The 22,883-nt window shown below is 55.3% G+C and overlaps 7 protein-coding genes and 1 non-coding gene across 8 annotated transcripts; 4 read left to right on the top strand and 4 right to left on the bottom strand.

Moving 5' to 3' along the window:
• Positions 1 to 662: 662 nt before the first annotated feature.
• P168DRAFT_263395 (putative G-patch domain protein) lies at positions 663 to 3,028 on the bottom strand (the record flags this gene model as incomplete). Its single annotated transcript, XM_024834797.1, has 3 exons — positions 2,960 to 3,028; positions 2,653 to 2,900; positions 663 to 2,574 (listed from the first exon to the last, which is right to left on the bottom strand). Exons 2-3 carry the CDS (start codon positions 2,856 to 2,858, stop codon positions 663 to 665), a joined length of 2,118 nt encoding a protein of 705 aa, XP_024697615.1. The 5' UTR covers positions 2,859 to 2,900; positions 2,960 to 3,028.
• A 114-nt stretch (positions 3,029 to 3,142) lies between these two features.
• P168DRAFT_t21 lies at positions 3,143 to 3,214 on the top strand. Its single transcript has one exon. It is a non-coding gene; the product is annotated as a tRNA-Arg (tRNA).
• An 888-nt stretch (positions 3,215 to 4,102) lies between these two features.
• On the top strand, positions 4,103 to 7,438 carry kin1 (putative serine/threonine protein kinase Kin1; the record flags this gene model as incomplete). The annotated part of the gene is made up of 4 exons (XM_024839862.1): positions 4,103 to 4,732; positions 4,818 to 5,300; positions 5,360 to 5,444; positions 5,511 to 7,438. The coding sequence occupies 4 exons, from the start codon at positions 4,103 to 4,105 to the stop codon at positions 7,436 to 7,438; spliced, it is 3,126 nt and encodes a 1,041-aa protein (XP_024697614.1).
• Positions 7,439 to 9,329: 1,891 nt separating this feature from the next.
• On the top strand, positions 9,330 to 11,574 carry clrD (histone-lysine N-methyltransferase Clr4). The gene is made up of 3 exons (XM_024836500.1): positions 9,330 to 9,572; positions 9,870 to 10,878; positions 10,947 to 11,574. The coding sequence occupies exons 1-3, from the start codon at positions 9,519 to 9,521 to the stop codon at positions 11,414 to 11,416; spliced, it is 1,533 nt and encodes a 510-aa protein (XP_024697613.1). The 5' UTR covers positions 9,330 to 9,518; the 3' UTR covers positions 11,417 to 11,574.
• A 284-nt stretch (positions 11,575 to 11,858) lies between these two features.
• Positions 11,859 to 14,067, top strand: P168DRAFT_332608 (glycoside hydrolase family 47 protein; the record flags this gene model as incomplete). The annotated part of the gene is made up of 2 exons (XM_024841659.1): positions 11,859 to 11,899; positions 12,034 to 14,067. The coding sequence occupies 2 exons, from the start codon at positions 11,859 to 11,861 to the stop codon at positions 13,754 to 13,756; spliced, it is 1,764 nt and encodes a 587-aa protein (XP_024697612.1). The 3' UTR covers positions 13,757 to 14,067.
• Positions 13,989 to 14,448, bottom strand: P168DRAFT_287082 (uncharacterized protein). Its single transcript, XM_024836499.1, has one exon. The coding sequence runs from the start codon at positions 14,378 to 14,380 to the stop codon at positions 14,090 to 14,092; it is 291 nt and encodes a 96-aa protein (XP_024697611.1). The 5' UTR covers positions 14,381 to 14,448; the 3' UTR covers positions 13,989 to 14,089.
• Positions 14,383 to 14,712, bottom strand: P168DRAFT_278539 (uncharacterized protein; the record flags this gene model as incomplete). Its single annotated transcript, XM_024835696.1, has 1 exon — positions 14,383 to 14,712. One exon carries the CDS (start codon positions 14,710 to 14,712, stop codon positions 14,383 to 14,385), a length of 330 nt encoding a protein of 109 aa, XP_024697610.1.
• A 1,501-nt stretch (positions 14,713 to 16,213) lies between these two features.
• cch1 (calcium channel protein CCH1) lies at positions 16,214 to 22,741 on the bottom strand (the record flags this gene model as incomplete). The annotated part of the gene is made up of 3 exons (XM_024833183.1): positions 16,214 to 17,955; positions 18,044 to 21,071; positions 21,128 to 22,741. The coding sequence occupies 3 exons, from the start codon at positions 22,739 to 22,741 to the stop codon at positions 16,214 to 16,216; spliced, it is 6,384 nt and encodes a 2,127-aa protein (XP_024697609.1).
• Positions 22,742 to 22,883: the final 142 nt, after the last annotated feature.

Raw genomic sequence — 22,883 nt, 5'->3', positions numbered from 1 at the left:
AAACAGATAGTAGTTTATTGGCGAGAGAGGGAGAGGGAGAGAGCGAGTGAGTGGGGAGTGAAGAAGAGAGAAGAGGAAGAGAACAAAGGATGAGAGACCGAAGAGAAGAGAAGAGAAGAGGGGGTGACAGGCTTAAAGCACCGCCGGATGGTTCGTCGCAAAGCTTATTCCCTCTTAAACAACATCAATAACAACAATACGAATAATTCATGCAATGAAAGCAATATTGTCGATTGCAGAGATGCAGTCATATGAATATACGGTGTATATTACCCCTACCATAACTATCATTATAATAGAAAAAAAATCATAACAACAATCCATGCATATTGTAGAGTGGAGTATACCTTGACTAAAGTGCTTGGAGCTTCCCCGCGTTGGAGCTGGATTAGCTGCGGACTCGTGTTGACTTGCGAATCTGTGTCACACGCAGGACAGATCACTTTTATTGATTCATTTTATCTATTGATATTAAATCATTTGATTTCTTTTTTGAAAAAAATTGAAATTTGTGGCGTAGCTTGGCTAATAAGTTCATGAAATAATACATCGTCTGCTTAGACCGTTGAGATCGCAAACCCTAAACAATGGCCCTAAAAATGTGTATAGTAGACTGACCAAGTCTCCCCCCTAAACCATGACACCCCTATACTAGTAAACGTCTACTCCTCATTCTCATCCTCATCATCACTCCCGAAGATCGCTTTGAAAACAGCCTCCCCCGGCCGATCCGCTTCCAACGCGTCGTTGCGTTCCGGCTCCACCACCACCGGCGGCCGAGGCGGCGGTGCCGACCCGGACGTGGCACCCACCGCATGCACTAGTTCGTTCATCACCGCCTGCGAGACCAGCTCCTTGGGACCAGGAGCGGTCTGCGCACCGCCAGACGGCGCAGGCGCCCCCGGGTCCTGTTGCACATGACCCGGCGGCCTGACGTTGAACCGTTTGCACAGCAAACGCGTCGGGTAGAACGAGATGCTGCTGCGCGTCATGGGGCCAAACATGCCGATGTGAGCGGCGGCCTCCGCGGGGTCTTGGGGCTTCTCCGCTGGTCGATGAAGACCTGTCGCATCGGGCGAATCGGCGGCCTCGTCCGACGACCCTTTCGGTCCCGACGAGGCGGACGTGAACCGCGACGCCATGGCGCCCGACATGGGCTTGAAGACCTCCGCCGCCCGGGCGAATTCATTCAACTCCGCCGTCCACTCGTCCGTCGATGACCCCGGAACCCGGTCGGGGAGTCGATCGCGCAGTCCTGCGCGGACTTCTAGGAACACCCGGTAGCGGGATCGCTTGTCGAGATCCTCTGCGTAGGGCATCCAGCCGCTGGCGGCCCGGGCCAGCGCCTGGGCTGCCACATGCTTGCCCAACTTGGGGACCAGATCCCATAGGTCTCGTTGCCGCTGCGAGTCCGAGCGCTCATGTCCTGGTGGGGCTTTCTCCCCCAGCGCGGGAGGCAGGTCCGTTTTCCCCGTCAGCTTCGCGATCCGCTCGCGGGCTTCGGGGGTCATCCAGTCGAAGATGGATTTGCCGGGCAACTGGGCTTCTCCTAGAAGCGCCGCCCGCGACGTCGGATCCAGCGAGGATGCCTTGGCGGCATCTGCCGTTGAAACGTAGGGGGATGCATCCTGTTCTTGCGCCGGCGCTTTGCTCGACTTCCAGTCCTTGGGGATCTCTGGGGGCGCGTACTTTTTTTCCTGCGAGGAGATCGTCAGGATCGAGATGCCGTCGGCGAGAACAAAGCCGTCCAAGGGCAAGCGGCCGTCATGGCATTTTCGGAACCCGGCTGAATTCTTCGACGCCAGCACTTTCTTGGAGATGAAGACCGGTTTGGTGTTCAACAGCGGATTAGCCGCGGCGACAGTCGGTTTCGCATCTTCGGCCTTGGCCTTCTTTTTCTTCTTCTTGTCTCCACCGATCACGCGGCTGTATGAGATCTGCGGGCCTAGGGAGTATGGGTCTTCATCGTCTGAGCCCGTATCGTTCAACACACCGACACCGAACGCTCCCCGACGGGGTCCCTTTGTCGTCGGCTTCTGTTTCGCCGTGCCCGTGAGCCGCCGCCCGAAGAACGGGTCGCCCTCGTCTTCGTCCGATGGCTCGCCGCCCGCCTTCGGGGCGTCCAGACGGGATTCCCCTTCGAATCCGACTCCCTTGCGATCCGTCTTGTGTACGAACGCGACCATCGGCGGGTCGTCCGGAGCAAACAGGTATGTCTGGTGCGGGTCGGCATTCCCATCGTCGAGGTCGGCTTTCCGCCGGACTTTGGGTCCAATCCCTTGGCCCTCTTTCCAGCCCATTTTCCTTAAGAGTCTGACACCCATCGTCTCGCCGCTGGTCTTGAACAGATCGACCAGACCCCCGCGGCGGACGGCGTCAGCCCCCGTAGACCCAAACCCAGCAAAATCCTCGTTCGCCTCGACCTGCCGTGCCTCCTCCGCCTCGCGAAGATCCTCCTCATCCATATAATCCTCCACGCGCTGAGCCTGCGGACGGTCCTTGGCGCGGTTCTGGCGCGAGGACACAAACGTCGCGGGGGTCCATCCTTCCTTGGATCCGACGGTGTTGAAATATCTGGACACACAAAATAAAGAAAAAGAGAACACCAGTTTAGTGAAACTGTCCAACGCGGTAGATGAATCGTGGGCTCACCCGGCACTGTATCCACCGGTGAAGGCGCCGTGCAGTCGCTTCCTCCCCCGGTCGTCTGTCACCTCCTGCTGCCAGACCGGCTTGTACGAGCCATCGTCGCGTGCGCCGGCATCTAAGGGGGGGAGCGGGGTGCCGTAGAAGGCGTAGGGCGATTCGTGCGCCTGTAGGTCCGCTTCGAAGGCGGATCGGGTTCGTTTGGTGGCCATGGTGGATTCTGTCCACTAGTTGTCGCTCGGGATCATGGTCAGCTGGGAGGGAGTATTGGTTAGTTTAACGGTGTTTCGAGACATTTGAAGTCCAATCTTACCGATTATGTTGCCGTTAGAAATCAAAGGCAACCTGAGATCAATTCCAGATCGGTTGAGTGGTTGGTAAGAATGGGTGGTGAGGAATGACGGATGAGGTCGTGGGGCGCCACATTTCCGTGGCTGACGAGTGCAGAACGTGGCTATTACTATTGTCAGACTGCAGATTCATTCAGTCAATCTACGGCTCTGTAGATCAGTGGTAGATCGTTGGTTTCCGGCACCAAAGGTCGCGTGTTCGAGCCGCGCCAGAGTCGCTTTTTTGTATTTTTTTACAATTTGTTTTACAATGTTTCTATCACTTCATCTTATTTGCCAGGAATTAAGACTCCTGGATAGTTCAAATGCCGAGATATATTTAGATGAAGACCAGACCGATCTAACCATATGCAGTCCCAGCCATGTCAATAATCAAGATATCCCTCACCGCCTGCCTTTCCTGTCGCTCCCACGAGTCTCTCCATGTGAACCATTGGATTGTCTGTAATGCAGCAGTTGTTAACTTAGCAGGCACTGTGATCACAACTAATGCTGTGAACAACTGACCAGCCTCTCTCTTTCTCATTCCTCTCATTCTCTTCCCTCCTCCTTCTCCTCCTTCTCCTCCTCTTCTTTCACGACGAGAGTCTCCATAGTCTATCACTGATCGGGTCGTTGTCCCTGGTGCTTTCTTCTCCGCAGCTCATCTAAGCCGTCTTTCCTTTCTCTTCTCAGCTCTCCCCCCGTCATTCTCACGGGGAACTGATCGTCCTCCTTTCTCCTCATCGCTGTCTCCCTTTCAGGCTTTCCCATCTTAATAGTCCTGTCAACTTCTTTGTCTACGTCTTTGTTATTTCATCCTTTCACCCCCCCTTTTATAGTAAATTTTGAACTGTACATGGGGTCATCTCGAGTTGTTTGCTGGACGTTCCGACGCTGGCTGCTGCTTCCTTGGGGCGCCCGTCGTCAGCACACACCATCTCCCCCGCCCGCCCCCCGACCGATCCCTTAGTCCATCTTTGGGCATTGTCGACACCCCTCATCAAATCCTCCCCTCCTCTCTCAACGACACTACACCTTCCATCGTCTCCTCGGAGCTCTTGCGTTCAATAGGCTGTCCGATTTGATCGACCGAGGTACACTTTCTCCCAACTTCTCGGGTCGTGATGTCCACAGCCGCCTCGTCATCTGCGTCACCGTCCGTCGTCCGCAGCCATTCTACCTCCTCCCACGCTCCCTCCCAGAGACCACCCCCATCCGATCTGCCTCACAGGACCCGAAGCGTTGCGCTCAGGCCCGCGACCGCAGCGCATCCTTCCTCGCAGCCGCAGTACCAGCCGCACGGCCATCATTCTCACTCCAAGTCCCAGTCCTATGATCGTCGGCCCCCGTCCAACCAAGCCGTCTTCGATCACCTCTCTCGTCGGGACCTTGAGGCCGCCAGGACTGCCCAACCCGTCTCCACTCGCCGCGAGAGTTCCGATCGCTCGCAGGAGCGCTCCTCCGCCGCCCACCGCGCTGATCCCTCGTCCAATCAGAAACCCCGCCGGAATCTCGCCGTCCAGGGGCACCAGCGAGACAGTATCGACATGGCCGCTGCTGGCCCGGTCGCCGGTGATGGCGCCGCCCACTCGCAGTCCAGTTCAGCGTCGCGCTTGGCCCCAGCCGCCACCATGCAGTCGAAGCGTCGCACCACCATCTCCACTCCATCCGGTCAATGGGCCTTGGGGAAAACTTTAGGGGCCGGGAGCATGGGCAAGGTGAAAGTGGGAAAGAACTTGGAAACGGGCGAACAGGTGAGTTGACATATATATATACAAATATATATATATATATACATATACATATATAAAATGCGAAACAAGAACTAATGTCAATCAGGTGGCCGTTAAGATCGTCCCCAGGCAGTCGACGGAAGAACACCGGAGCTCGCGCGACGCCGAACGAGCCGATCGCTCCAAGGAGATTCGCACGGCCCGCGAGGCCGCCATCGTCAGTCTTGTCAATCACCCGTATATCTGCGGCATGCGGGATGTCGTCCGCACCAATTACCATTGGTACATGCTGTTCGAGCTGGTCAACGGCGGCCAGATGCTCGACTACATCATCTCCCATGGAAAATTGAAGGAAAAGCAAGCTCGCAAGTTCGCCCGCCAGATTGCCAGTGCCCTGGACTACTGCCATCGCAACAGTATCGTGCACCGTGACTTGAAGATTGAAAACATTCTCATCAGCAAGAATGGCGACATCAAGATCATTGACTTCGGTCTTAGTAACCTGTTCTCTCCCCGGAGTCTGCTGAAGACGTTCTGCGGCAGTCTCTATTTTGCGGCCCGGAACTCCTGCAAGCTAGACAGTATACCGGTCCCGAGGTGGACGTGTGGAGCTTTGGCATCGTTCTGTACGTGCTTGTCTGTGGCAAGGTGCCCTTTGATGACCAGAGTATGCCCAAGCTGCATGCGAAAATCAAGCAAGGCGTGTTTGAGTATCCCCCGGGTCTCACTACAGGTTAGTACCCACTCTTTCGTCTGATCCTCGCGCCCTCTCTCTCTTGGATACTAATGGTGGGTGCAGAGTGCCGCAGTATCATCTCCCGTATGCTGGTCACCGATCCCAAACAGCGGGCCAGCTTGGCGGAGATCATGAGCCATCCCTGGATGAACAAGGGGTTCAGTGCCCCTCCGGACAACTTTCTCCCCCGCCGGGAACCGGTCAATCTCCCCCTCGATGCGGATGTCATTGAGAAGATGACCGGGTTCGACTTTGGCCCCCCCGACTATATTACGAACCAACTCCTGAAGATCCTCGAGTCCGAGGATTATCAGCACGCCGTCAAGACCAATGTCCGTGAGCAGCCACTTCCGGTCCACAGCGAGAAGAAGAGAGGCGTCTTCGACTTCTACAAGCGGCGGAGCTCGGCGGCCAGCCGAGATACGTTGTCAGCTCCATCCGCGGAGGTGGTTCCCTTGGGAACGGATCCGCTCAACGCGTACAGTCCCCTGTTATCCGTCTATTACCTGGTCAAGGAGAAGATGGATCGGGAGAGGTCCGAGACCAACCCCGGTGCTCTCGGAGTGCCCCAGTCGTCGGGAGACGCGATGCTTCAGATGCCCGATCTGCCCGCGCCGGAAGCGGCCCACACGAACCAGTACCAGGTCCCCGGCGAGAAGGACGCCGGCCGGCGCTCTCGACCCCGCGCCCGGACCCACGGGGATGATGACATCACGGACGGGCTCAAGAATGTCAACCTCGCTCCACCAGCCGAACAGGGATCTCCGGCCCCCGCATCGCAGCCGGAGACCCCCGCGCGGAAGGAGAGCACCGCCGCAGGGATCTTACGACGCTTCAGCACGCGCCGCACCAAAGAGCGCAGCCGCGATCCGGACCGGAGACGGGTCGGCAGCCCCCCGTCGTTGAACGTCCAGCCGCCGGTCGATTCGGCCTCCCCGTTGAGCCGGGGGCTCAGCATCCGGAGGAAGCGTGCGGACCCGACCCCATCCACCATCCCGTCCGGGGGCAGCCAGCCCCATCACCAGGGCCTGCTCAAAGCCCCCGGAACCGCCGAGGCGGACTCCCGACCCAACAAGTTCCTGGCCCGGTCGACCAGCGTCAACTCGGCCGACTACCGACCCCGGCGGGTGCAGCGTCGCAGCGACGCCGACGCCTTGGCCCATCCGCCCGCCACCAGCGGATCCGACCATGCCGGCGCAAGCACCCAGCAGGATTCGAACCCCGCGCGGGAGACCCGGCTCGCGGGTCGCTCGCACGCCTCCCGGACCATGTCGCTGGGCCACGCCCGCCGCGAAAGTATCCAAGCTCGGCGGGCCCGTCGGGAGGCGGCCCGGGAAGCCAACGTCCCCGAAGAGACCGACGCAGATATCTCGGGGGCGGGGACCGCGTTGGAGAGTGCCAACGAGGGCGAGGATCTGTCCAAGCCCGTGTACCTCAAGGGCCTGTTCAGCGTGTCCACGACCAGCAGCAAGCCACTCCCCGTCATCCGGGCCGATATCATCCGGGTGTTGAAGCAGCTGGCGGTGGATTTCGAGGAGATCAAAGGAGGGTTCAGTTGTCGGCATGCGCCGAGCATCGAGCTGGATAAAGTGGTGGATACGGGACCCCCGAGCCCCGAGCGGCAGGGACAGGTCTCGAACCATCGCCGGCGCATCAGCTTCGGGGGGCTGCTGAACCACGACGACGGGCATCAGTCACGGACTCCGCGACGGACACGGGCGCCGGACCGCAGTTTCGTGACCAACTCGGAGGGCTCAGAGGAATACGTGGCGTCGCGCGATCCCACCGTGGTCGTCGGGGAGCGGGTCATGGGGGAGACGACGACGCGGGTGCAGAGCGATACGGGCGAGAACCTGGTGCTGCGGTTTGAGATCCTCATCGTCAAGGTGCCGCTGTTCTCGCTGCACGGGATCCAGTTCAAGAAGGTGGCAGGTGGCATGTGGCAATATCGGGAGATGGCCAAGAAGATCCTAGATGCGCTGAAGTTGTAGATGGAGTAGAAGCCCACGTCACCCAGGTGATGTATCACATGAGCGTGTTCCTTTTTTCTCTATTTCTTTGTTGACTTGTGACTATTTCCTTTGTCTTTCTTTCCTTTTGAGTTCAGTTCTGTTTATGGTGTACTACATTCCCATTCTTCTAATCCGATGCTTTCCCACTCGCCGCGTCCTATGAGCCCCAGCCCTATCCAGAGTCGATTCTACCTCTGATTGTGGTTATTGCAGTTGAGCTGGCTCCTCACCGCGGTAGGTGTCTCTGGGGGTTGAGGGTGGGTTCATAGGGGCCTTGACATGGTGTATAATAGAAGCTGAGTAGGGATGCATCTTTATTTGTGTTGTTGGGTTGTGTTGGGTTTGAGTTTAGTTTGAGTTACACTGGTTTGTGTGACTTGGGCCATGGCTGTTTTTGTAAATTTGGATTTTATATCTCTATGGATATGGTTTAATTGATGTAGGTCTATTACCTGGGTATTATTTATTATTGGGTTGTAGGGTAGGGATGGGGTCAGGGATGAGACAGCAGCTGGGATTGTGGTTATACTTGTAATGAGTGCTTTAGTGGTAGGGATTGGGTATAGATGTTTTGGACTTGATATACTCTGTACCAAGTATTGGTTTAATTGTTGAGTGATCATCAGTAAGACTGTCTCACTCTCAGTGATAATTTACTTGATATGTATAGATCTGGATATATCACTGATATTTCTAGTTAAGTGTAATAAGTGTTACAGGTGAAGTACTACCTAACTACTCAGGGAGAACTTATGTCCTGAAGAACTTCTTCCCCGTCACGGAGGACTCCTCCTTACTGTGGAGGACTCCTCACATGCTAGATATGGACTTACTAATAAATAGTTCAATATCATAGTATTTATTCACAAGTCATAGTTATTAGGAATACAATTGAACTATCTAATTCAAAAGACATTTCCCTCAATAATGCTCATATCATTACAAAGAAAGTATACAACCAACTATACACTGTAAACTGTATACATCACCGTAATCATGAATAGATCAACAGACAAGACTCGCCAGTTGGTGTTTCGGATAGCCACCCGCCTCCATGATCAAACCCAGCACTGGAGATTATATTCTGTATAAGTTATCTTGAAAATCAATTGACTCAATCTACTACAATCTCAAGGCTATACAACGGTCAACAAAATACCATCTTCGTACTATATAATACGCTGGAGTATAGATCGGCCCCGTAGGACACTGGACGGGCCGATCAAGGCGGTGTGCGCCCGTCTTGGCATTGATACGCCCTATCAAAATGGGGACCCTGGATTTATAGATAGCTGGCCATGCTTTGAGGGGGGTTTATGAGCGCGTGAATGGGTGGATTTTGATGAAAGTTGGTGGGCTTGAATCTGTGTGTTTTGCTGCAGTTTCTGATGTCTTTTGTGATGTAAAATATCTCAAATTTGTGGTGTAGGGTTGAGTTAAGCTTTCGGGCTCTGGGGCTTGCGGAGTTGCGGAAGCTATGGATTAGCTGGTTCGGTTTCCTACATTTTGATATCCGTTTTGCTATGGACTATTTCAGCGGGTTCCTATCAGCGTTTCAGATGGCCTCGAACTGCATTGATACTATTGATTCTCATTTGGTTTCAACCCAGGATAACTGATTTACTATAGAATGAAACAGTAAATCCTAATAGTTCAACTTCCTTTTATGTCTATAAACACAATTTCAGATCTATATGAACAAATTAGAAGTTTAGAATTGATATCAACCTGACTAAGCAACACACCACCCAAAACAGACTAGCCCCGAATTCTACACGGCCATTCCCAAGAGTTTCTTTTCTTTCTCGCTATCATCACCACCCTTTCCGATCAATCATTCCCCAGTCAGCCAGCCTCTATCGATCCTATCATCCTCGCCTCCCCACATCGGCTCCGACAGCTCCATTCCCATGTCCCGAATCAGATCTGCAACCCTTTGATCGTCAAGGGCCTGGCTGATTTAACCTTATTTCTTGGGATTACTAACCCCCCCTTATCTAATCCTAATCAAAATAATCCTGTATCTTTAATCTGGATGGTGTCTCGGTCCCCGGACAATATGGTCATCGACTTGACTAACGATTCGGATTCGGAAGATCAGATCCAGTCCCAGGTGGGTTCTTTCTTTTTTCTTTTCTGTGCCTTATTTTATAGATGATACTTTGTTTTGGTCTGGGTGTAGATTGGCCACGCGTGGCGTTGTCCAATTATATTGTTCATATTTTGTGATCTGGTGGTGGATCTTAGTATATCGGGGCCATTCATTATGCTACATGTATTATAGATCTATGGATTTTTTATATGGTCTGACTTGACCGTGATCTTGGACTGGTTGTGGCCTAGACCAGTCCGCGCTTTGGATCACTCCCACTACACGTCCATACTTCCAAACTCCACTGACCAGATCTAGTTGAGGACGGAATACGCAACCCATGGACAGGCGTCTCCCTCCTTCACGCTGGCCCATCGCGTGGTCAGCCCTGTCGTCCCTCAGAAGAGAAAACCAGCAGCGGAACAGATCCCATCATTGTCCGAGCCCACGCGCGCCCTGCTAAACTCGGTCACCCTAAATGGCCATGTCCCCTCACAGTCCGTCCCGCACCGGGTGCAGAGCCACACCATCATGTCTCATGCCGCCGCCACCTCTCATGCTGCCCACACAGAGCGACAGCGTCTCCCGAGCACCCCCAGCCCGGGCCTCGACCCCACCACCGCACCGCTCCCCACCGTCGTGGTGCCCTCCCCCTCGCGCCACCTGAAGAAGGAGATTGACCGCGCCCGCGTCGTGCAGAGCACACCCCACAGCACGCCTCCACTGTCGGGGCTGTCAGACCGCTTCTTCCCGACAAATGACTACGAGAAGCGCGCGCGCCGTGGCGCCTACCCGGTAGCCAAGACACACCCCGTCGACCGCCGCACAGTGTCGCTCTTCATCAGTCGCACTGCCCCGGTGCTGACCGCGCAGCGGCCGCGTGTAGCGGACCAGCTTTTACGCGCACTGCAGCGCAAGCTAGCGACTATCAAGGGACCCCCCGTTACCTTTGCAGCTGGCAACGAGCATCTGCTGGCGGACTTTGCGTCTAACTTTGAGTTCATCAACGCGTACAAGATCCGTCCGGGTGTTGAGCCTCTTAAGGAGGAGTTTATCGGCGGCTGTGGCTGCAGTGGGTTTTGCGATCCGACTCGCTGTGTTTGTCTTGAGACTGAGGAGGAGAACTCCGACCGGAAGCTCATTGCGTATGGTGGTGCCGCAGATGATCCGCTTGTGTTGGTTCTCAGGCCGGAGATACTGCACCGGACGGTGATGATCGTGGAGTGTGGGGCGCGCTGTAATTGCGAGAAGGCGTGTTGGAATCGCGTGGTGCAGCGGGGGCGGACGGTTCGGTTGGAGATTTTTCATACTGGGGAGAGAGGATTCGGTTTGTCTCTCTTTCTTCCTTTCTCACTGTCCCACCCCTTTCATATGGAGATATTAACATGGTGGTAGGCCTCCGATCCCCCGACACCATCCGCGCGGGCCAATTCATTGATTGTTATCTTGGGGAGGTGATAACAGAGGAAAAAGCCGACATCCGCGAGGAGATCGCGACAGCGCAGCACGGACACTCGTACCTCTTCGGATTGGATTTCTACCCCCCGTCTGACGAAACGGAGGGCATCTACGTCGTCGACGGGGAGCGTTTCGGCGGGCCGGCGCGGTTCATGAACCACTCGTGTCACCCCAACTGCAGGATGATCCCCGTATCCCACACCCCTGGCGACGAGCGATTGTACGACTTGGCCTTCTTCGCAGTTCGTGACATCCCGCCTATGACGGAGCTTACCTTCGATTATAACCCCGGGGCGCGCGAGAGTGGGCGGCCGACGAAGATCGATCCGAGTGCGGTGCGGTGTCTGTGTGGAGAGAAGAACTGTCGGGGACAGCTGTGGCCGAATCAGCGCAAGGGGACGAAGTAATCTCTGTGTTCTGTGAGGGAGTCTCTTTTTCGATCTTTTGTGGCTCTGAAGATGCATTGCGTAGCGAGAGCGATTTCTTTGTTTATTGTTTTCTCTGGAGTTGGGTTGATTCTAAGAGGGAGATTATTGCAAGTGAAATACCCCGAGTAAATAGTCTGTATTAGCCATTGAATTCAAATCAATTATTGACAACAAATGTTAGGATATACCCCGTAATTTATAGTTGTATATAGGCTGATACATGAGATGATAGATGAGATGCTAGATAAGATGACGATCTCTTCCCGAACGAGATTGGGATTCGGAGTTGTCTTGGCCACTGTCTGTCCGTTTCATCCTCCGCCATGGATTCACGGACTCGATCTCAATCTCAATTCAGACGTGGAATTGTCGATGTAAACGTGAACATTCTTGGATCGGATCCCCCGCTGTCATCTTCTGAATGATTGATCCGTCAGGACTTTCCTTCCGACCACCTATACGGTATACACTATGCCCACATGGCTTTTTGGACGACGACGATCCACCCTCCTGCTGGCCACAGCAGCCATCCTCTTCTTCCTCATCACCTCGCGTGATCGAGTCGTCCCCAGAATCCACACCGCCGCGTCCCACAGCTGTCCCATCACCCCGCCGAGTCCCCCCTACTCGCCTCCCCGCGATGGCTTCAGCTGGCGGGACGTCCCCACGCGCTACCCGGTGGACCACCTGGCCCAGCTCCCGCACCGCCAGCGCGCCGCCGCGGCCCCATTGCCCCGCGTCCAGCACGACTTCACGCCCCTCCCGCGCAAAGCAGAGGCCATCCGCCGCGAGCGCCAAGCAGCCGTAAAGCGCAGCTTCCAGCGCGCATGGAAGTCCTACGAGACGCACGCATGGAAGAAGGACGAGCTCGCCCCGCTGTCCGGAACCTCCAAGACGACCTTCGGCGGCTGGGGCGCCACGCTCGTCGACAACCTCGACACGCTGCTCATCATGGGCCTGCAGCCGGAGTTCGAGCGCGCCGTCGCAGCCATCATGGACACGGATTTCCGCCCTGAGAGCGCGTCCCAGTCAACGCTCAACCTCTTCGAGATCACAATCCGCTACCTCGGCGGGTTCCTCTCCGCCTACGACCTCACAGCCTGTCGCGACACGCGCCTCCTCGACATCGCCGTCCGCCTCGGCGACATGATCTACGCCTCCTTTGACACCCCCTCCCGCATGCCCATCACCCGCTGGAACCCCCACGCCGCCATCTCCGCCGCAGAATCCACCACCCCGGCCGACAAAGACCACCACCAGCAGTTCGCCGCCGAGAACGGCATCATCGCCGAGCTCGCATCCTCCAGCCTCGAATTCACCCGCCTCTCCCAGCTAACAGGCGACATGCGCTACTACGACGCCATCTCGCGCATCACCGACGCGCTCGACGCGCAGCAATCCCAAACCCTCATCCCGGGCCTCTGGCCCGTCGGCATCGACGTCGCAACCCCAGACCTGACAACAGGCACCACCTTCAGCTTCGGCGCCATGGCCGACTCCGCCTTCGAATACCTCGGCAAAACGCACCAGCTGCTCGCGGGCACCACAACCCAGTACAAGCGTCTCTACGAGCGCGCCACGGCAGCCGGCATCGACCACCTCCTCTTCCGCCCCCGCACCCCCGACAACGCAGACATCCTCATCCCAGGCACAGCCCGCGCCTCGCCCAAGGGCGACACCATCACGCGCGACAACTCCGGCGAACACCTCACCTGCTTCGTGGGCGGCATGTACGCCCTCGGCGGCAAGCTCTTCGCCAACGACACGCACGTCGAGCTCGGCCGGAAACTAACCGACGGGTGCGTCTGGCTGTACCGCCACTCGCCGACGGGCATCATGCCGGAGAGTTTCGCCCTCCAAGCCTGTCCTTCGTTCGACGAATGCGACTTCCCCTCCTCCTCATCATCCTCATCCTCCTCCTCTAATCAAAAAGATAAGAAAAACAACAACCACTTCACCTCCGTCCGCGACAAACGCTACGCGCTCCGCCCCGAAGCAATCGAAAGCGTCTTCTACCTGTACCGCATAACCGGCGACGAGAGCTACCGCGACGACGCCTGGGAGATGTTCACCGCGATCGACGAGCTCACGCGGACGCCGTACGCGAACGCTGCCTTGCTAGATGTCACAGGGACGAGCTTTTCCTCCACCGAGGGCTCTGACGGTGAGGATGGGGGCAAACCGGCGCAACAAGATAGTATGGAGAGCTTTTGGATGGCGGAGACGCTGAAGTATTTTTATTTGGTGTTTAGTGAGCCGGATGTGCTCAGTTTGGATGAGTTTGTATTTAATACCGAGGCGCATCCGTTTCGGTTATAGATCTCTTTTTCTTTTCATATATAGCTTTTTGGGATGTGGATGGTATGTGATATCTATTAAGGGTAGACTGATTTTTATTAAATCCTTTGATAATATCCAGTATGATACCTAGAATACCTGCAACTCCAAACCACTCATATCAGATGAACTCCACAACATATCAGGTGGAGATAAACCAACCATCACCCGATAGTGTAACCATTCGTCCATCCATCCAGTACCACAGCCAATAATACCAAACCCAATCATACCCAACCAGAAAACAAATCAAGAAACAAACCGCCAACCAATACCCATCAAAAGACAACACCAATAAAATAGAATAAAGGAAAGTCAAGCCCTCCCCTCCATGACCTCAAAAATCCCCCCCATAACAAACTTCGGCTGCGTCATCCGCCCCTCCCGCGTATAACCACTGCAACTGCTCCCACTCTCCGAATAGCAAGACGCACTCGCGCTAGAAAGCCGACACCCCGCTCCGCTTGCCCCCCACGCATCCAGGCCGGCGGGCGTCAGAGGCTCGAACGCGAAAGCCGGATCCACCGGGCGCGGCTCCATCAAGTCGAGGCCCTGGCGCTCGATGGCGTCGCAGTCGTAGCGGGAGCGCTCGGCGGAGAGGGCCATGTCTATTTTGGAGGGGCGGCGGCGGAGGAGGACGGGGGTTCTGGGTGGGGATCCGAATCCTGAGCCGGATGATAGGGGCGGGGTGGTGGGTTCGATGGAGGAGAAGGGGCGCTGGTGCGGGTGGAAGAGGCAGCGTCTTGGGGGGTTGTTCTTGTTGGTGGTGGCCGTGAGTGAGGCTGGAGAGGTGGGCGAGGAGGTGGGGGAGGTGGTGGTTGAGCTGAGGGGGTGGTGGTGTTGTTGTTGTAGGGACGATCTTGCGGGGGTGGTTGTCGGCGGGATAGTTGCGGATGAGGGTGGTCGAAGGAGGTGTGGAGGGAGAGATGTGGTGACATCTTGATCTTCTTTTTCTTTCAACGAAGACTTCTCCTTTATTTCTCGTGACCTGTGTAGCCTGAATGGAGGCAGTGAAGATAGCACCGACAAGCCGACAAGACAGTAAACGAACCCACGACCACCAACGAACGAACAACAGAAGTATACAAAGTAGAACAGACAAAGAAAGAGAACAAGATCAAGAAGGAGAAAAAAAAAAAGAAAATAGATGAAACACCAAGATAAAACCAACAGCACAGCCTCCCAGCCCAAAACGATCGATAGATGAAAAAGGAAGCCCGCAAACGTGAGAGATTAATTAATTGCGTGCAGCGGGCTTGGCTTGGTAAAGACTAAATAGTCGTGTCAATCATGAGCTAGCAGATCAGGAGAGTCAGGAGTATCGTATCGTATCTCTTTTGTCTTCTTGTCTTGGTCGTTTTATAGTATCCTTCTTTTCCCCTTGGTGACGGAGACGATCCTCCTCTCCTGGAAATTTGAAATCCAGTTAAGATCCAAACCCCAAGAGATAACAACCATAATAAGAAGATAGGATAAGATAAATGCAAGGAAACAGCAAGGTGGAGTCCCAACCAGGGACCACCGCCGACGAACACTCGGGATGACGAATGCAGCGCGGATGCGACAATCCTTGTCGATCAGGGATCCATACTACTCTTCTGTATCTGTATCTGTATCCATACTCTGTACAGAACAGACTAACTCTGACGGATCTGTCGAGTGATGGAGATGAGTAAATGTCATCCACAAAGTGGAATCCAACCTTGAAAGTATTGAAAGTATGGAAGCATCGCAATGTTGGGAACAGAGAATCCGGGGAAGGAAAAAGAAAGTGGATGGCCTCTTCTCTCACCGCCTCCGCAAACGGTCCATCAATCCGCTTTCATCTTTCTATCCGTCCATCTATGGAGTCCTCTGTATCTCCTATCTATTGATTCAGTTCAAGATGATACTACACACTACGACAAAAATCTACCACAATCAAGCTCACCTCCCCCCTAGGTCTCCCCTGGAGCTGTTGACTCGCCGAATCCGGCCTCCCACCCTTGCAAGTTACGCTATTGATCAAGGGAGAACACTATCGTCCCTTGAGATTGATCCTGAACTATTATCCTTGATCCTTTCTAGGAAAAAGAAGAAAAAGAAAACGCGTAATGTCAATAATACCACGCTACCGCTAATCAACAGTGTTGGGACTGTCTCAATGCAACCCTCGATCGTATCCAAGATCCTATCCAAAATCTTATACAAGTGATCAAATCCCGAAGGGTTCAACCATCCACGAATTCCACTCGGTTCAACATTTTTGCTAAATCGGTACATGAAAGAAAAAAAGTCAAAAGAAGAAAATTCAAGAAGAGAAGAGAAGAAGAGAAGAGAAGAAAAAAGGGTATAGTAGTATAATAACAAGAAAAAAATTGAAAAAAATAACAAAGGACATCTATCATATCCATACACATCATCGGCCGTTCTCATCTCATCATATACTTTCTCCCCCCACTAACTCTCCGACGGTCGTCGTCGGTTGGGTCGTCGCTCGGAGGGTCGTCGCTGTGTAAAGCTGCGACGGATACTCTCCCCCCACGCCGAATCACCGAACGACAGCATCACATCCTGCACGCTCGCCGTGTTGTCCGGCCGGGACCGGTCCGACAACGCCGCCGACAGGGGCGGCTCCTCCTCGTCCATCCCCGGCCCCGGATCGTACGACGACGTCGTGTGCGCCCGCGGTCGTCGCGGTGACAAAGACGGGCTGATGCTCGACCACTCCGTCGGCGAGCTGGTCGCCGTCATGCGACCCGACAGTCCGCCCGCAAGCGAGGTGTCGATGCGCGGCAGGGCGGCGCCGCCACTCGTCCGCGGGGACGAGGGCCCGGTCTCGGGCGACGACGGCGACAGCATTGTGGTCTCGCCCACCAGCGCCTCCTGCGCCATGCGCCGCGCGTCTGCCTCGTCGGGCTCCTCGCCGTCGTCGACGAAGATCTCCGGCACCGTGAACTGCGGCGGCATGCTCATGCGCGCCGACTTCTTGTGGTCCACGCGGCGCCGGAACTCCCGCGACCAGTACAGCGTGTCGAAGAACCCGATCACCGTGTTGCGCCGGATCGTCTCCTCCACCCGCTGCAGCCGCGCCCGTCGCCGCAGGAACTCCTCCAGCCGTAGACTCTTGCTGTCGCTGATCACGTTGTAGTGCGCTAGGATCATCAGGCACGAGTGGAACGAGATGCCGCGCTCTGGGTCGGCCGACACGAGCACCTCCTCGTAGAACGTATTGAGCCGCGCCCGCCGCATGCGCACCGTCTCCACCGGTAGGTCGCGCAGGATGCGTGATAGCTTGTCCAGATCTACCCCCTCGAACACCCGGTTGAGCACAACGGGCGACGAATCCCGCTGGTCCACCCGGCACTCCTCCAGGATGCGCCCGATCGAGTACTCCCCGTCGTGGATGCGCATGTCGAATACCCCGGAGAGCTCCCCCAGCAGCCGCGGGAACTGTTCCTTGGAGATGTACCCCTCCCCGCGCGGATCGTAGGTCGCCCACGCCTGCTTGAAGCGCCGGATATCCTCGCGGCTGATCGCGTAGAGCCCGCTGCTGCGCTGGTAGACGTACGAGAAACTCTCGAAGATCAGCGACACAAAGAGCGACACGAAGATATACATGCTGATGATGTTCCACGCGATGAATAGTGGCCGCGCCCACGCCGCGCTGCCGCAGTCCCCCAGAAGAAAATTGTCTTCATTCTCCGTGCACTTCGGCGACACCATCGTCGCAAAGTCCTCCATGATGTCGTTCCACCCCTCGCCGCAACTCATCCGGAAGAGCAGGATGAGCGTGCGCGGAATGTCGCGGAAGTTGATGTTGTTGCTCTCGTTTTCGCCGAACTTCGTCAGCCCGAACGCCTGGTTCATGGCGATGCCGAAGACCAGGAAGAGCACGCACCACGTCGCCAGGAGATTCCCGATCGACGTCAGACTGGCCGCCGCCGTTTTGAACAGCTGGTCCAGCTGGTTGTTTCGCGGGATCAGCAGAAGCGCGATGGCCACCAGGAAGAGTTTGTTCAATTCCCCGATCACGAAGGTCGAATGGACAAGATGCAGGACCGTCGTGATCAGGGCCCCGGGCACTACCACAAGCGCGAATACATCCCACGAGCTTCGGCTGAATCGATGCCACCCGAGTCCGAGCAATCGGATGATGACGTTGGCAATGTAGAACAAGTTGAACACGATAAATAGGCCCTCTATGTGGTATTAGCAAACAGCCAAATATTATTAACGTTCGTGCTGTGTGCGAACGATCAGAATGGCATGGACGACTAGACGACATACCTCGCACATTGTCCCAGGGTCCACGTTCAGGGTAGAATTCGACCACCAGCAATATAAGATGGAGAAGCAAAATTATGCTGACGCATCTCGCCCACCGACCGTGCTTCTTGACCGCGATGCGATAGCACCGCATCTTCCACTGGCTGACCTTGGCGTCAAACGACCGCTTGGAAGGCGACACCTGTCGAAGCAGCTTCCTCAACTCCAGCCACGACCGCTGTTCGGCCGTAAGGTACGCCACGCCCGTTTGCTCCGTGTAGTTGCGCATGAACACCGACACGAACAGCGTCAACACGAAGACGGCACCGAGTAAATTGAAGACAATGAAGAAAAGCCCGTTCTCCGGGGCGTTGTTACTTTGCGGCTGTTTGCCGACCCCCGTGATGGCCATCGCGCTGGCCTGCACACCGGTCCACCCTTCTTGGGAGACAATCTGGAACAAGATGAAAAGGGAGTTGCCGAAGTTGTCAAAGTCGTAAGACGGGTTCGACGCCGCCCGCGGCGCCAGAACTTCCCAGCTATAAGGCTCGCTCATGTACTCGCCAACACACTCGTTCAATTGACCTTCATGGTTGTCGTCGTTGCAGGTGACCATCTGGCCGCTGAACAGATTCACCCCGTATATAGCGAACGGAATCAGAAAACTTAACGAGACGGACGCCGCGGAAATGACCTTCCAGCCCCCAACAATAATGACAGAATGAAAAGTATCTTTGGCACTGTCACTGACGTTCAACAATCTCAACGCCCTCAGAGCTTTGAAAGCCCCAATGGCTCGGGAGATATTCCAGCCTGCGGAGAACGAACTAGCGACGTTGATCCACAGAGTGACGAGCACAATCCCATCGATGAACCCCCAGGAGCCGCGGAAGTACGCATTGGGGGTCCAGAAGAATCCGTCTGCGATGACCTTGATCAGGGCCTCGAACGAGAACAGAATCGCAAAGCTCAGATCGGTGTAAGTGGACCAGTTTCTGATGCCGTTCTGGCCGGTTTGACGGTGCTCGAGCTGGTATATGGGCGTGGTCACGCACGCAAGCAGGACCATAGCAACGATCGCCAGGTAGATAAAACCCGACAACGCAAACCAGATAGGCTTGTACGGGTCGACGCCTTCGACCCGCTGATTGCCGCGGCCCGGTCCCACCATGCGCTGGCACAGTCTTCGTACCGGGTTGTCGGGCGCAAATATGAACAGTGATTTGTTGTACGTGGGATGCCGCATCAGATACTCTCGCTGCGCTCGCTTTCGTTGTTCTGCAGCCGACACCACCTCCCTGGCCATAGCCCTCGGATCCAGTTCCTCGTACGTCCGGGACAGTTGTAGCTTGGAATAGAATGGGTTCGGTTCCCTGCCTAGGATCGCCGAGGTTACCCTCGTCCACATGCGCGAGAAGATTCCTGGCTCTGACGTCTCCGCTGTGGTGGTTGCGGTATCCAGCGGCTCGCTCTGTCTCCGCCCAGTCCCATTCGGTCCTTCTTCCTCGTCGAGAAATTCCCGCACGACGGCGTCTTTCAGGAGCATCTCCAAGGCTGCCGGTCCGTGGTCCAGGGGATCCCGGTAACGGTCTGGGTCCCTGCCAAGCATGAGGATCTTTGAGAGAGACAGGTTGCCTTGCGAAGATGCGTTGACCTGTTTCTGCTCTAGGAAGGCCCTGACCTGGTGTAGGCGCTTCTCATCCTCCGACACATCGAAGCTTTCCTGAATGACAGCAATGAACATGTTCAAAATGATGAAGTTTGCCACGACGAACCACAGAATTAGAAAAGTCGCCGCGATCCAAGACGTATTATACTGCTGGGTAAACCCCGTCACCGAATACAGGATCGTGGTCCAACCCTCACTCGACAGGATCCGATACATCCCAACGAAGGAATTGTAAATGTTAGAGAACGTGATCTCGACCTCATTCCCATTGGCGTCCTCTTCGTATATCTGGCCGCGGAAAAGCTGGGTTGCAAAGATGGATGCGAGAAAGGTAATCAGAAACACGAAGACGATCAGATTCAGCAGACCGGTCGCATTGCGGAACACTACCTGGATCAGGTTCCGCGTGACGGAAAAGGCAAGTACGACCCGGTAGACGCGAAGGATCTGAAACATAGTAAGAACGGTGTACGCTCGTCCCGAGTTCCGGATGGCCGGTATTTGGATGATACTTGTGATGACGGCGAGTCCCAGATCGGTCCAATTACGCCGTTTCGTGTGGAACTTGCGCCAGTCGGATGCGAAGCGCAAGATTATCTCGGCGAGAAGGAGGATGGTGACGACTATCTCCGTATTGCTGATGATGTTCCCTGTATGCTTGCTCATACTGGCACTTCGCAGTGCCTGCACGACAAGATCAAATATGATGATACACACCCAAAGCCACTCGGTTTTGTCATATAAGCGTTTCAAGGTGCTGATTTTCTGAGCGGACAGGTCCTCTGTATTGACACCATCGAGCTTCTGAGAGGCGAACGCACTGCGCTTGCTCTCCTCGCGAATGACCTGGAAAGAGTGCGTGATGACGGCGACCAGCAAGTTCACCATCCACAGACTGAGGATGAGAAAGCCCATCGCGTAAAACAGCGCGGCTACAAGGTAGTCGCTGTCAGTTGTGTAGTATAGGAGGTCTGTAAACGTGTTGGAACTCATAATGACAAAGACGAGCTCAAGCGAATGCACGATATCGTCAAAATGCATGGTGTTGTTGAACGGATTGTTGTCCTGTTCAACACAACGAGAGCCTATCGGGCAAAGGTAACCCTTCGGTTCAGAATGGCTGGAAATGCCGTCTTTATATTCCCAGGGGTTTGGATGGCCTGTTGCATTGAGGAATCCACCACAGAACTGGATTTTACCTGCTGCGTCGTTGAGATGATAGTTATCCTGACCATCTTGGCCGTCCCAAACGCAGTTTCGCCTGAAACTGGATTTGAAGCTTTGCATACCCACAATCGCAAATAGCAACCAGAAGAAGCCAATGAGAAATGCGACGTGGACCAGTAAGGGGGCGGCCTTTTTAAGACTTCGAAGAATGACCTAGTTCTGGGTTAGCCGGTCTTCCCACCAGCAGATATTCACAGACTACCGCTTACCGAGGTTCCGTTGGTTAGGGCAAGAAGACGTAGAATCCGCAGACAACTAAGCATGCGAAAGACGTAGAGTCGCTGCCTATCTTCGACACTGATCACAGCGAGCACGAAGGAAATCCAATACGCCACGACCGCAACAAAGTCCAGACGATTGAAGGAATGCCGCAGAAACGCCCGGTGGGCCAGTCGCACGCGGCGCTTCTGGAGAGGGTCATCTGTGGGAACCTCCTGTTCCATCTGGCTAAGGCCGCCGGTAAAGGTCCGGATGATAGAGGCTTGCGCTTGGTCTGGCATGACCGACGCCTTCTTCGTAGAAAACTGCCGTTGTGGGGTGATGAGATTCTTGCCTTTCTCTATAACTGCTTTCTTGAGCCCCAGTGACCGGTCGATGGTGGAATAGTCGGTCGGGTTGATGATGAACCCCGACACGATGATCTTGGCGATCAGCTCCAGCGTGTATATGATGAAGATCGCGAAGTACGGGTAGTCCATTGGGTTTGCCCCCCAGTGCTGCGACTGTTCTCCATCCCACACCCACGCTGACGATTCGATTGTCAGCAAGACAGTTTGGATCACAATGACCAGCAGGATGATGGGTTCCGTAAACGGATGAACCAAGATATCGCACAGTCCCATCCGAAGGCGGTTCTCTGGACCGAAAAGCATCAGGGACTTCCCCTTCAGCGGGTTGTTGTAGATCCTCCAAATCTTCCCGGATATCCGCTTCGGTTTCTGGCTGTCTCTCGAGGGACCATGTGGCGCATCGTGGGCATAATCGGTCAGAGTCGGTAGCACCGGCGGCTCCTCGAGTCGGGAACTCTTCTGCAATTCCTCTCGCAGAATCGACTGCTCCACCACCTCCGGTTCGTTACTCAAGTTGACGACACGCTGGGACATGGATTTCATCATCGAGCTCGCTCGCTGCAGCGCGGACCCCGACGCCGACGGGGACAACGACCGCGCCCTACTCCGGGTGCTACTCTCACCGCGGTCCCGGCCGCTGAAGCCATTTTCCAAGTCGTCGCCCAGGCGCGCCCCTGGGTTATCCAAGGAGGGGAAGCGGGTCGTCTGTTCGCTTGATCGTGGAAAGGACTCGATAGATGCTCCATCGATGGGCTGCATATTGCCGGCATCCGTCAACGGCGAACGGTCGGAGTAATTGGAGGGGGTCAGGAACCCGTGGGGGAGGGCGACCGCCTCTGGGCTGGCGAGACCATCCGACCGTATACTCCCCATCTCATATTCGCTGTTATCGCTGCGCCGGCGGGCCGGCGTAAAGGTAATCTCCGGTGGCTCGAGCTGGAGACCAACCGTGGCCATCGCAAACGCCCCGGGATCCTCCGGGAGGTCATCATCGCTCTGGGAGTGGGCTCGATCGCGACGAGTATTATGCAATGTGACATTACTCTCCGTCGGGGAGTCCCCGGAGACCCTCTCGTAATCCCTCACGGATCCTCTTCGTAACGAGTGTATCCTTCTCCCCACACCACTTCGTCTGGTAATGTCCGGCGGTTCAGATAGATCTTGCAAAGGGATCGAGTGATGTGTCGAGCGGTGGTTATCGTTACTGTCGCTGCTGTCGTTGTCGGTGCCGCGGACATGGCTATTCGAAGCCATCGTGGGCAGAGTCGGATGCGCTAACCGAACGCAGACATCGCAGACCGCAGCTCTAGACCGGGGGAGTGTCCGATGTGTCGCGATCCAGACGCGGGGACGCTATAAGGCTGGGGGAAACAGTTGGGGAAGTGGGAGAAGAGAG

Source organism: Aspergillus campestris (assembly GCF_002847485.1).
Source record: "Aspergillus campestris IBT 28561 chromosome Unknown P168scaffold_1, whole genome shotgun sequence".
Classification (NCBI taxonomy): Eukaryota; Fungi; Ascomycota; class Eurotiomycetes; order Eurotiales; family Aspergillaceae; genus Aspergillus; species Aspergillus campestris.
Note: the sequence above shows the minus strand (reverse complement) of the source record. Positions and strands in the feature narration are given on the sequence as shown.